The 14,556-nt window shown below is 35.0% G+C and overlaps 1 protein-coding gene across 1 annotated transcript in view; it reads right to left on the reverse strand.

The window, feature by feature from the left end:
- NBEAL1 (neurobeachin like 1) overlaps nucleotides 1–14,556 on the reverse strand; it is a 177,966-nt gene that overhangs the window by 139,975 nt on the left and 23,435 nt on the right. The window contains 1 exon segment of the mRNA XM_043997392.1: nucleotides 705–796. Within this exon segment, the coding sequence (XP_043853327.1) occupies nucleotides 705–796 (92 nt within the window).

Here is a 14,556-nt window from a genome sequence, read left to right on the forward strand (position 1 = left end):
AACCAAAATAAAACCTAAAAGCTTATACAATTTCTCAAGTGGTATTTCCTATAAATATTACCAAAAGTAGTCATTAAGTAACAATACCCCAAATACACTATCCTTATGATTAGAGTATGAGTAATTCCCTTTATTTATAGCTATTTAAGCCATTTTCTATTTGCAGATAATCTTCATTTTACCCAACAGATACATTCTGGCAAAGCTGGCTTTACAAAATAATACTACATGCTATTATTTCAATATGACAATAAGAGTGGGGGGTGGTAGAAATCTTCCAATAGACTTCATTTAACATTTACTAGGTAGGCACTTACTTAGTGTAATGGCTAACATCCTACACAATCATTTCAGAATTTCATAGCATATTTTCAACTTCCAATTCCAAGTATGCTCAGTCGTCTGCTCCTTGAACTAAAATGGCAGTTTCTGCCATGCCTTGGGATTCCCTGACTCCTATTCAGAGTTTATAAAGTTTTACTCCTCTCCTTTTGGTTGTGGTATTTACTATGTTTAATTTAACAAGACTATACATTTGTTGTTATATATTTATCAACTGTTGACATTGCTACTAACTAAAATAATTTTTAATTAGTGTTGAAAACATATTTTTAAAATAATGTAATTATTTTTAAACAAAGGATTCTGATACCCAATTAGATTCTTCCTTGACACCTCATGAAAACCAATATATCTCTACATACCGAGTAGGCAGTTTCTCAAAGTCCACATCTAAGAATTGCTCATAGCTAGAAACAAAACTCTCCAACCATAGCTTCAGGTAGTCTGGGTCTTTCTGAAAAAGAAAAGTTATCATATTAAGGATGCTTTTTAAAGAAATTACATAGTTAAACTCTAACTATGCTACCATCTTAGAGCCAGAAAGGATATTAGAGATTATCTAATCTATCTCTTTCATTTACAGCTGAGGGTAACTAATATTCAAAGTATGTTCCAAATTTAAAAAGCATAATGTGTAATCCATTACTAAGCTTTAGACAGCATGATTTTTGTTTTTGTTTTTGTTTTTTTAGTGAGGCAATTGGGGTTAAGTGGTGACTTGCCCAGGGTCACACAGCTAGTAAGTGTTAAGTGTCTGAGGCTGGATTTGAACTCAGGTACTCCTGACTCCAGGGCCGGTGCTCTATCCACTGCGCCATCTAGCTGCCCCTAGACAGCATGATTTTTTTTTTTTTTAAGTGAGGCAATTGGGGTTAATTGACTTGCCCAGGGTCACACAGCTAGTAAGTGTCAAGTGTCTGAGGCCGGATTTGAACTCAGGTACTCCTGAATCCAGGGCCGGTGCTTTATCCACTGCGCCACCTAGCCGCCCCAGACAGTATGATTTTTGAATTTTTATTTTATTTTTCAATTATCAAATATTTTCTCTCCCTCCCACATCCTTCCCAGTCAAATAATTAAGAGAAAGAGAGAGGCAAGGAGGGCAAGGAGAATCCTTGCAATATACATAATAAAGCAAATCAAATTCCCACAATGGCCATGTCTAAAAATGTGTGACTCCTAGGGTATCTTCACCTTTCTATGAGGAGGCATGTAACAAGCTTCATCACTGGTGCTTTGCAATTATGATCAGTCATTGTGTTATCAGTAATAAATCTTTCAAAGTTGTTTTTCTTTACAATGCTGTCATTATTGTATAAGTTATTCTCCTGGTTCTATTCACATCACTATGAAAGACAAATCCTGTCAGATTTCTCTGAAATTGTCCCTTACAACAGTATTCCATTACATTCATACACTAGAATTTGTTCAGCCATTGCCCAATTAATGGGCACCCCAATAGTTTCCAATTCTTTATCAGTACAAAAATAACTACTGTAAATATTTTTGTACCTAAAAGTAATTTTCCACTTTCTTAATAATTTTTGAAAGATGTGTATTTATAATCTAAAGTAATGTTAGCAAGAAGAATTGAGTAAGTTAAAAATTCTTACAACTATGAGTGGTGATGCCATTTCAATCTTATGTATGAGTTATTAAATTCATGCCAGGGTAAAACAGCTTTAAAGTTTATTCTATTAAATTACAGATAAATTATATTATGTGACAGTGGAGAAAATTCCTACAATTACAAAATCAAAGACCCCTCACAAATTGATATACTGACATAAAATAACTAACAAATGGCTGGATGACAAGCATTCCTATATCCATTTACTTGGTAGTCTATGTCATCTAAGAAAATGAATAGGCTAGAAATCACCCACTTTACATTTTGGTTCCTTGTAGAGAACTCTGCTATCTGAATAACTCAAAAGTAAAGTGTCAATTAAGAAGAGGCAGCATATCCTTTGACAAGTTGGCAAAAAGGCAAGTAGAAATTTAAAACAAAGTTCTAAACCATGTTAAAAGTCCACAGTGCCCAAGTAGCAAGGCTCAGAATCTCATATATATGACCAATTTACTTATTATTTAACAAGATAATATCATAAACAACTAGGTCTAATTTCAATTCTCTTGAGTTATTGGAATCCCCATACAATTGTTCTATCATATAGTCAGGATAAAAGTATGGGGGAGAGGGAAAGGGTAATGGGAAAAAAAATTTTTTTTGTATTGATTTATTCAGTATATTTATATTATGTAGTCAAAGATTTATCTAAATTTAAGAGCAGGAGACACCAATTTTCAGCTTATAATTCTTTTATGTTGAGCTAAAAAGTATATAATGTTTATATAATAGTGTTTTAGAGACTCTCATATGTCTGATAACCTTGAAACCAAAACCAATGGCTTCCTACTGGCTCAAAAATAAGATATGAGCTTAGTATCTGAAGCCTTTCACAAGCTGCCTCCAGACTCTGAGTTCAAATTCTAGCTCAGCAATTTGGTAGTTTTGAGACCCTGAGCATGTTAATTTATTAAATTGTAAAATGGAATTAATAACATTTCCCAAGGTTGTTTCAAGGATATAAAAGATACAATTTTTAAAGCACTTAGCACAGTGCCTCGCATATAACAGATACTTAATAAATGCTGACTGACCCTTTGAAAAGGATAGGACAGAAATGTGCATAGAAATCTTTCAACTCAAGAAATCCCTTAGCAAAAAAATGCCACAAAGTACATTCAATATAAACATAACAAAAAGATTAAAATATTTTACAATTTGCATATGGACTATGATATGTCCAAATAAATACCTATAAAAAGGATGGGATATACAAATGAAGGGGAAAATTAGAATCAATGAATATCAGTGAATCAATGAATATCAATGAATGAATCAATAGTCAATGAATATCAATGAATCAATGAATATCAAATGCCTCATTTTAAGAATTGGGAGATCACATGACATCTTGCCACAATAGCTACACATGTCCCACAGTGATAAAATAATGGAATTTGGGAGATGCCCAAGGGGACTCAACTGATTGATTTAGCTTTGTTTGAATTGGGTGAGAGTGAGAAACTGACTGAGTACCTACTTAAGGATGATTGGATGGAGGCCACACCCGCCTGGCTCTGAGTGACTGCTGGTGTACTACTGACATCAGCAAAAGACCACTCTCAACCAACTAGTTTGAAGAACCTCCCCTTTGGGGGAGGGAGAGAGGAACTAGGAAGGGAATGCTCACTCATAGAAATTGCTTTCTTTCTCTCTGGCTATACCGAATTAGATCTGAGCTAGGATTTCCATGCTATAAGGAATCTGTTCTCAATCTCTCTCTCTCTTCACTAACATATATTTTAATAAATCTTTAAAAGCCTAAACTTTTGCTGAATTTATCAGTGATTTTAGCCAGCTTCCCCCAAGACTGGGGGGGGTGGTACAGGAAAACAATCTGGAACTATGCCCCAAAAGCTATAAATTATGCATACCCTTTAATCCAGGTAATACTAGGTCTATACACCAAACAGATCAAGAAAAAGGAAAAACGTCCCTACATAAAAAATATTATAGCAATTCTTCAAGATAGCAAAGAATTGGAAACTAAAGAGGGGCCCATCAGTTAGGGAATGACTGAACAAGTTACAGTAAAGGAAGATGATGTAATACTATTGTCTTCTAAGACATGATGAAAGGAACAGTTGCAGAAAAATCTAGGAAGACTTGTATGAACTGATGCAAAGTGAAGTGAGTAGAATCAGGAAAACACTTTATAAATTAACAACAGTATTATAAATATAAAAAAAAATTTTAAAGACTTAGGAACTTTGATCAACATAATGACCAATCACAAATTCAAAGAAATTTTGAGGAAATATGCTATCTACTTCTAAATAGAGAAGGACGGAATCAGAGTGCAAACTGAAGTATATTTTCTTTCTCTCCTCTTCCTTTTTTCTCTTTTATTGGGGGGAGGGAGAATTTATTTTGCTTGTGATGGGTTTTTCTTTCCTTGACTTTTCAAAGGGTAGAAGGAGTGATGGAGAAGAGAATTTAGAATTGAAAATAAAATAAAATTTAATAAAAAAACCCACAAATGGTAGCAGTACTATAGAATAAAAGAAACATGCATTCCTTCCTGTCCAACTATTATTATTTTTTTTTTTTTTTGGTGAGGCAGTTGGAGTTAAGTGACTTGTCCAGGGTCACACTGCTAGTGTTAAGTGTCTGAGACTGGATTTGAACTCAGGTCCTCCTGACTCCAAGGCCAGTGCTCTATTGACTGCTCCACCTAGCTGCCCCCTGTCCAATTATTATTAAGAATGTCAAATGTAAGCTCCTTCAGAGCAAAGAATATTTCATTTATCTTTAGCTTAATAAATGCTTGCTTAATTTAACTGAATTTTTCTTCAATTGCTTTTCTATTCCAACCAACTGCACATAAAAATATTTCATGACTCAGTTTAGCCATTCCAGAAATTATTTTTAGCTGGGAAAAAAAGCATCTACCATATAATAAAAAAATTATGATTAAAATATCAATCTGTTCTCTCATATATTTCTTTATGTATTCCACAATATAGGTCCATTACAAAATAAAATGAAAGCTTATATTTCATCAGTTAAGCTTCTTCAGTCTTTTAAGCTCTTTTTCTTGCATTAGGTATATTAAAGAAAAGTAAATAAGTAAATGGCAGTGATAAGTGGGTCACAGTGGAATTAGAAAAGGAATGCAGAATTCCCCAGTGGATAAAAGGTCAAAGAGTAAGAACAAACAGTTCTCAAAGGAATTTCAAACTATTAGCAACCATATGAAATATTGCTCCAGATCACTAATATTTAAGAGAGAGGAAAATCTAAACAACTCAGATTTCACCTCACAAAGCAAACTAGTAAATATGACAAGAGATGGAAATAGTCAATGTTAAGCTTGCAGCAAGACAAACACACTAACAGACTGTTGGTGTAACTGAATTTTTAGGTCCAACAAATTTGGAAAGGAATTTGGATGATGCTTAAAAGGGGACTCAAGTATCCATACTCTGATCCAGAGATTTCACTGCTAGGCATATACCACAAAGAGGTCAAAGATGAAAATAAAGGTCCATTACATGTCAATATAATCACAGAAGGACTTTCTGTGGCAATAAAGAAATAGAAATAAAGTAAGTGCCCATTGTTTTGAGAAATGTGAAAGAAACTAGAATGGAATAAATAAAACTGGGCTATGAGAATCAATGAATATTAAAAATTCAGAGAAATACTGGAACTGATATAAAGAAAGCAAGCAGAACCAGAAAACTAGTCTACATAATAACTACAACAATACAAATGGAAAGAACAATTAAAAAAAATGCTGTGTAATTATGATGACAAAGTCTGGACTCGGAGTTGAGAAAAACATACTTTCCTCTAAAGCAGAAATGGGGAGTTTTGGAAGTCAAATATTATATATACTATCAGATGTGGTAAGTATGTTGATTGGTTTTGCAGAACTGCACTTTTTCCTTCCTTTTTTAATGGCAGAGGGAAAGAGGCATACTCATAAATGCAGTATAAAACAGAAAAATATTTTTTTAAATTGTGCAGAGCCAGGTGTTATGGAGGCAAGAATTCAACAAATTTAATTCAATCAATGCTAGATATGAAGATACCAAATGAAACAACAATCACCTGACCTCAAGTGAACTAAGAGTAACCAAAAATAACAAGAATTTGAGTAAGTGAATCAATACCCAGAAGAAATATCTATAAAATGCTATGAGGTTGGGGGCAGCTAGGTGGTGCAGTGGATAGAGCACCGGCCCTGGAGTCAGGAGTACCTGTGTTCAAATCTGGCCTCAGACACTTAACACTTACTAGCTGTGTGACCCTGGGCAAGTCACTTAACCCCAATTGCCTCACTAAAATTTAAAAAAAAATGCTATGAGGTAGAGAGTAGACACAGTGAAGGTGAAGATTTACTTCAACAAACATTTATTAAACACCAACTATGCCAGGTGACCAGGATATAAAGACAAAATGATAAAATTTCTACTCTCAAGCAATTTAGAGTCTAACAAATGGATATAATGTGATACTCAAACAAAGACAAAACAGAGATAGGAACTAGATCTGTGATTGAAGTGATATATAGGGAGCTTCCAAATAAAGAAACTTTACCAATATCAGTCAAAACCTTCTCTGTGCAATACAATTTTACGGCTGCCTAGAACTTTGAGAGTGACATGCCCAGCCCCACAAAGCCAGTATCTGTTACAGGTAGTACTTAAATCTAGGCTGTGAGAATAACCCCCACAATTATCTCAGGTGTCATGATAAATACAATGTTGGATTTGGCCTTGACATCTAATACCAATTATATTAGATTAGATTCTTTCATTTTTCATAATGGCATGAGGATAATTATGCAGATGATACAAAAGTGATGAAACAAAGATAAAAATATCTAAATTAATGTCACAATTGTCTTCTCAATTTCTCCTCCACAGGGGGGTCTGTAGTAATATTAAGTTTTAGAGAATGTTTCGATTTTTGTTTTTATTATATGTTTTATGTGTAACAACTAAGATTCTGAATTTCCTTACACATGTTTTTGAGAACTCTCATTGTTTGCTTTGATTATTAGCAAAGCTATTCAAAGTTGTGTTAAGCTCAATTTTGTAGGAAATGTTCCTGGCTGATTACCAGCATCCACACATCTGAAACACCTGAAAAGACTTCCACTCCACGACTATACCCAGAGGACATCCCAAGAATCATCTGAGAAAAGACTTCTAAAGACTTAAATGGACATTTTCCTGTTTTCCTTTTCCACACTGTATACACTGTTCATAATGTCCACCTGCTAACAGGGGAGTGCCCACTTTAGCCTTTGTCAATGCTTCGCTCGATTTCTTTTTCATTCCCTTTACTTAGTCATAAGCATCTGTAATGTTATTGCTTCATGTGAGAAAACCATGTTTCTTCACTTGAAGCACAGTAGGGACTGTGATAATTGGAATTGCACCCCCCCCCCTACTGGAGAGATATTGTAGGGAAGCTCCGTCATGAGGAGAAAGCATGTGATTTAGAGACCATGTGACTTTAGCATCCAGAAGTTACATCTATTGCACCACCTGTGGGACTTGTCAATCACCAGCCAATTAGCTTGGAGCTGTGGTTGTGTGGATGGCCCTGTTTCCCATCAGAGAGGAGGTTTCTAGGAGCAGGAAGGAGCAAGTGAGCTCTCTTTCGCCCGGGATCTTGGTTTGAGTAGAGCTGAGATGCTGACTCCCTGAGATAGAGAGATGAAGGAATTGTGGACTCTTTCTCCTCATTAAATTCTTATGCTCCTTAATAAATACTTAAAAGTCTAAACTCTTGCTAAAGCTTAAAATTTATGGTGACCACTCATTAGATTTTTAGACAGTCTAGCTAGAATTTTAGCCCTGTACAGATAGCAACTTTACAAGGTCTTCCAAGCTCTTAGGTCAGTTCTCTATCCTTGATTACAAGCTGCCTTTTGTATATTAAGTAATTAAAAAATAATAAATATAAGGAGAGGAGGGAAAAAGAATTAACCACTCAGAAGGAATTGGAAAAGCCTGGTTTTGGAGGTAGTAGGTGAGCTGGGTTTTCAAGGAACTTAAGGATTTTACAAAAGTAGTCAGTCTCCACACATGCATTCCTATCAGTTAAAAAAAACCATCCTGAGCATGTACTCCCTATATACCTGTATATAAATATACGTATTTATAAATTACATAAGTACTACTGAAAGATAAAAGAAGCAATATTTTTAAATATCTTAATTGCAAAAATATAAAGTTTTGCTCTCACCAAAAACTAATAATGATATTTTTAGTGAGTGCAATGTAATTGAATAGGTTTCTTTTTTTTTAATCTTGGCTTATTATTAAACTTAAACTAGGGGGCAGCTGGGTGGCGCAGTGGGTAGGGCACCGGCCCTGGAGTCAGGAGCTCCTGAGTTCAGGTCCAGCCTCAGACACTTGACACTTGCTGGCTGTGTGACCCTGGGCAAGTCACTTGACCCCCATTGCCCCGCAAAAAAAAAAAAAACTTAAACTAAGTTTAGTTATTTTGATATATATATTTTTAAAATTTTTTTTGAGTAAAATAATAGTTTATTTAGGTGCTAGGGAAAGGAAGCCAAGAGAGAAGTCCTTGGATTTCTCACGGGGAGAAGGAATGGCCCAGAAGCGTGGATCTCTGAGATACCTTTCTCAGTTATTTTGATATTTAATGTTAAAGCCCATCATAGCTAAAGAAGATATATCGCAAAAGCACATTTATCCAAATATAAGAAGCTTATCACTGGCTGTGGTTACTAAATCATGATATTCATTTTTCATGCACCAATTAAGCAAAAGATATTGCTGAAATTCTGCCTATGAATGGCCATAATACCTGACATTAGGGAGGGAAGGTATGGTCTCTGGTCAAGTCCCAGGCCTGGAGAGCCATTACTCCACAAAGGAAGAATGAAGCAGCCCAGGCAAATGTCAAGATGCCTGGGCAGGCCCCAGTCTCCTACTGATGTATGCTACATATTCATATGCTTCCAAGGTGACTGAGAGGTAGGTGGTTCTGCTGCCTCTGGATTGTTCCTAGTTACTGAAGCTGCTTGCTCCTGCTCCACTCCCAGGTGTGTTCCTCTCCTGCTCTCTGATGCAGTTTCTCCTAAGCCCTGCATGAGCTGGTTCCTCTTGTTCTTCAGAGGGTGGGAGGATGGAAACTCAGGCTCAAGTCCTGCCCTGCTAGATCTGGAGCCTCCAGGGCCAGGATATAGAGGAGATCTACACTGCAGGGAGTGGAGAGGGAAGAGTTGAGAGTGGAGTGCTAGGACTGGCAAGACATTTCTGCCTGCCCATCTACAAGAAATAAGCAGCACACACAGCTGACCATCCAGCCCAGCCCACAAGGAGGAGGCAGCAGGAGACAGGTGGTAACTGCAAGCATGCTAAACAGCTGTGCTGCTATCTTCAGTTCTACTAACTTTTCCCCCACACTCCCATGGATTCTCTTTCACACAGCTCAGTTTGCTCTACTGAAGGAGACTAAGGTGAAAATAGTAATAGCTAACATTTATATAACAAAGGCATTCTAGACATGGGGAAGTCATATACAGGAACCAGCAAGGAGGCCTGTGAATGGAATAGAATGTGTATGAGGGGAAAAAATATGAAATAAGATCAGAAAAGTAAGTGAAAGTGTGGTGGAGGTAATGGGTATGCAAAAATGGTTACTAGATTCAAGATTAAGATAGCTGAAGGAATTGAGGTGATTAGCACAGCAAGTGGTTAATTGTGGGAATTGAGGGAACCATACTGATTCCATCTTGTTAATCAGTTATGGAGTAGCTCAGTTCCCTTTCTATTCAATTATGAATTTAATCCAACTTCTGTCTTGTGAGAAAACTTTACTCAACTGTGGGAATTAGGAGAAAATCTTCTTGTATTGTTTGAACCTAACCCTGTGCAGCTGGAAAGGTAGACCAACTCTACCTGCTATTCAGAGATCCTTAACCTAGGTTATGATAAGCAGAAACCCAGTCAGATTTGAAGATTGATGCAAGGAGTTTTCTCCCAATTATACATCTCAAGCAATCTATATGTCTTATTTGAAAACTGGCTCTGTACTGTTCAGACAGTTATCGTTCCCATGTTCCTTTGATTAAATATAGACACTTTTACTGAATATAAGAGTAGAACACCTCTTTTTTTGTTTCACCTGTTCACTCTCCTGCTCCCAATTTGGAAAATTCTCAATCTTTCATTCAATTAGAAATCAGATTACCTAATTTTGTATCCTGATTGTTTTCTTTTAATTAATTGGTCTTATTTGATTAATAGTTTTTAATGTATCTCCCCCTGTATTTGGGGTCGATTACCAAAGCTGAGGAAGGCAACTGATACCAAGTTGTTAGGCAACTGGCATGAACTGCTTAATAAATCAATATTCTTGGAAGTTTGTTTCCTCAGTCATTACATCTTTATTCATCATCTAGCTATCTATACAAATGTTGTAGAAAAGCCCAGCTCCCCTACACAAAACCCAACAAGTACAGAGTGACCCAAAAGTCTTAGTCCAGTTTTAAACTTAATACTGGATGGAGAAACTTGGTTTAAAAGTAAAAAGGTCAGAATCCAGCAAAAGCTGGTAAAGGACATTGGAGTAAAATTTTTTTAAAAAGTTTAATCTCTTTAAAATTTTTCCAAAAACGTCAAAAAATACTATTTCTCCAATATAAAACTCTTTCCAGACTTTTCCCTTTAGGAAAGTGGAAAAAACAAAAGCTAAGATCTTCTTCTTAATTGAGTAAAGGTGAAAACCAAACAACTCTTGTCTAAATAAGATCTCTGTTGATGAGTGAAGTAAGCAGAAGCAGGAGAACATTGTACACAGTAACAGCAATATTGTGTGATGATCGGCTGTGATAAACTTTGCTTTTCTCAGTGATCCAAGACACTTCCAAAAGACTCATAATGAGAAATACACTCCACATCCAGAAAAAGAACTGTGGAATCTGAATACAGACTGAATACTATTTTTTACTTTTTCTTTGTTTGTTTGTTTTTTTCCTTTCTTGAGGTTCTTTTGTTCTGATTCTCCTTTCACAACATGACTAATGTGGAAATAAGTTTAATGTTACTGTTCGTATATAACCTAGATCAAGATGGAAAAGGGTAAAATTTGGAACTCGAAATCTTTATAAAAACTAATGTTGAAAACTATCTTTACATGTAACTGGAAAAAATAAAATACTATCAAGGAAAATGAATGAATGAATGAAAGAATGAATGAATGAATGAGATCACTGTTTTCCCACCAGAAATGATTGGGTCATCCACCACAAACAGTGTCTTCTCTTTTAAAATTCAAAGTTAAGATAATGATCACAGGAAGGAACTCTTTTTTAATATTAAAGGTAAGGAACTGAGTAGTTCTGGAAAATTAATCCAAAATTATGTTTCGACACATTATGATCTTTTCTTGGTTCAATATTCTTATAAATGTCAAATAAAATCATCTTTGGGGTACCATCATTTCAGAGAATATGATGAACCATAGTAGTTTGGACATCCTTCTCTCTAAGCTAGAAATGGCTTGCACGTTAAATGTTAATTCACTAAAATTGTTTCTGGCAGACTTGAGCCTAAATTGTGGAGTACATTATTAGTGGGTTTTTTTTCCTTTCACAATGAATAGCAACAATGGAACCATTACAAACTGGTAAACTCCACTTGGACAAAAACAATCAAAGAAATGGATGAGTATTTTAAAAACTAAAAAGTATATAAATGAACAGAATAGGGAATATAGAATTTAAATAATACAATCTCAGAAAAAGAAATTTTAAAAAGCATAAAGGAACTCAAAACAAACAACCCAGTACCACAGAAATTTGCAAATATTTAAATAAGACAATCTAAAAAAAATGTTTTAAAGCATGAAAAAACTTAAAAAAAACCACCCAATACCACAGAGATCGGCAAGTGTCTTCTATCAAACATTCAAAGAACAATAAATCCCAATGTTACATAAATTATTTGCAAAAATGGGAAAGGGATCCTACTAAGCTCCTATTATAAGACAAAATGGTCCTGACACCTAAACCAAAGATAGAGAAAATAAAGAAAAATAACATATCAATATCTCTAATGAGGACCAACACATAAGTTTAAATAAAATATTAGCAAAAAAGGCAAGAGCAAAACATTTTTTAAAATTATACACTATGGCCCAGATGTATTTATACTAGGAATGCAGCACTGGTTCAATATTAGGAAAATTATAAATAGAACAAATTAATAGGAAAAAAAAACAAAAAATCACATGATTATATAAAAATGTAGAAAAATTTGACAAAACACAACACTGAAACGTGTCAAAATCATAAGCATAAGAATAAGTCCAGTTTTCCTTAATACAGTAAGTAATATCTACCTAAAACCAAGAGCTACTGTTATATGTAATGGAGAAACACTTTCCAATAAGATCAAGAATAAAGCAAGGAGGTCCATGTCACCAAAATTCTTTGATATTTGATAGCAAAAAATGCTAATTATAACTATAATTAGTTATATAATTATAAGAAATTGAAGAAATAAGCAAATATGGAGTAAAATATATTTTTTTTAAACAACCTCTCCACTAACATCTAGTCTCTCATCTCCAACTACCTACTTGACATCTTGAACTGGATGTCCCATAGAAATATTAAACTCAACATATCCAAGATTGAATTCTTTGAATTGAAAAAATGCTGCAAACACCCAGAAAAAAAGAAGTCAAATACTAAGAGATAATAGTCACAATTGCATGATTTAGCAGTTACCACTACAAAGGAGCAGGAAGCTTGGAATATATTTCTGAAGGCAAAGGATATAGCCTTATAATCAAGAATAACATGTAGAAAATCTAAATATAATCCTACAGAATGGGAAAAATGGACCTTTAATGAAAGAGGGTATTCCTACTGACAAGACCAGCACAGAACTGAAATTCAAATACAGGAGTTTAAAAAAAATACAAAACAGTAAACTTGAACAAACAATGACAAGGGACTGAAAAAAAGATCGATTGCTTACATCCCATTATGGGAAGACAAAACATTGTGTCCCCTCTGAAACCTATAATCATCAGAGGTTACACGGTGCTTAATTAGTATCCTGATAATTTTAAAAGAACAGAATGGGAGGGAAAGAGGAATACATTGAGAGAGGAGGCAAAAATGGGGAGGAGGGTTAGGTAAAATTAATCTCACCTAAACAGGGTACATAAGTAGAAGTCTATACAAAAAAGAGGGAAGGAGTAGACTGAACTGCTGATATTTGAACTAGTAAAAGGAAGAAAGAAAATACATACACACAGAGAACTTGGTAAGGAAATACGTTTCACTCAGCAGGGAAATAAGAAGAGAAGAGAGAAGGGGGAATTAAAGGGAGAGTAGAAAATGGAAGGATTAGCCTTAAGCAAAATGGACTCCAACGATGTACAAAAATATTTAGAGTTATTTGGGGATTAGCAAAGGATTGGAATTTGAGGGGGTGACTATCAATTGGGGAATGGCTGAATCAGTCATGGTAAATGAATGTGAGCAAATACTATTATGTCATAAGAAATAATGAGGGGCAGCTAGGTGGCGCAGTGGATAGAGCACCAGCCCTGGATTCAGGAGGACCTGAGTTCAAATCCGGTCTCAGATGCTTGACACTTACTAGCTGTGTGACCCTGGGCAAGTTACTTAACCCCAATTGCTTCACCAAAAGAAAGAAATAATGAAAGGACAGGTATCAGAAAAATCTGTAAAGATTTCTATGAACTAATACCAAGTGAAGTGAACAGAAGCAGGAGAATAAAATTTTTTTTTAATTTTTATTTTATTTATTTATTTATTTTTCCGTTACATGTAAAGATAGTTCTCAACTTTTGTTTATACAAGCTTTCCAATTTCAGACTTTTCTCCCTCCCTCCCCTCCCTTACCCCTCCCCTAGACAGCAGGTAATCTGATATAGGTTATATATATACATAATAACATTAATCCTATTTCTGCATTAGTCATGTTATAAGAGAAAAATCAGAGCAGTGATGAAAAACCTTAAAATAGAAAAAACAGCACCAAAAACAAAAGAAATAGTATGGTTCATTCAGCATCTGTAGGGAGAATAATTTCTAAGAAAACAATATTGTAAAACAATTTTAAAAGACTAGAATTCTGATCAACATAATGACTGACAATGATTCCAAAGGACTCATGATGAACATGCCACCCACTTCCTGAAAGAGATAAAAGACTCAAGGTACAGAATGGGATTTCGGGAGGAAACAGCCAATAGAGAGGGTTTTTTTTTTCTTTGACTAATCATGTTTGTAACAGGAGTTCCATTTTTCTTTCTTTTTCAATTGGGGGCTGGGGTAAGAAGGAAAGAAGGCAAATTTTTACTAATTCAAAAAAAAATTATAAAACAGACACATCCAAACAAACAGTTGAATATAAAAAAAACCCCAGCATCCTGTTTCATAGTGCTTTTACAGAATATATTTATATGCCCCAGCAACTCCCACATACACCACAGAATGATGATTAAATGAGTTGCTATGGGCAAAAAAAAAAACCAAAAAAATCAAGTAACACATGGTGACCAACTTCTGGTGAAGAGGCTACAGTGTAAAAACATAACTAGCCTGGTCCAAA

Source organism: Dromiciops gliroides, chromosome 3 (assembly GCF_019393635.1).
Source record: "Dromiciops gliroides isolate mDroGli1 chromosome 3, mDroGli1.pri, whole genome shotgun sequence".
In the NCBI taxonomy this organism is placed as follows: Eukaryota; Metazoa; Chordata; class Mammalia; order Microbiotheria; family Microbiotheriidae; genus Dromiciops; species Dromiciops gliroides.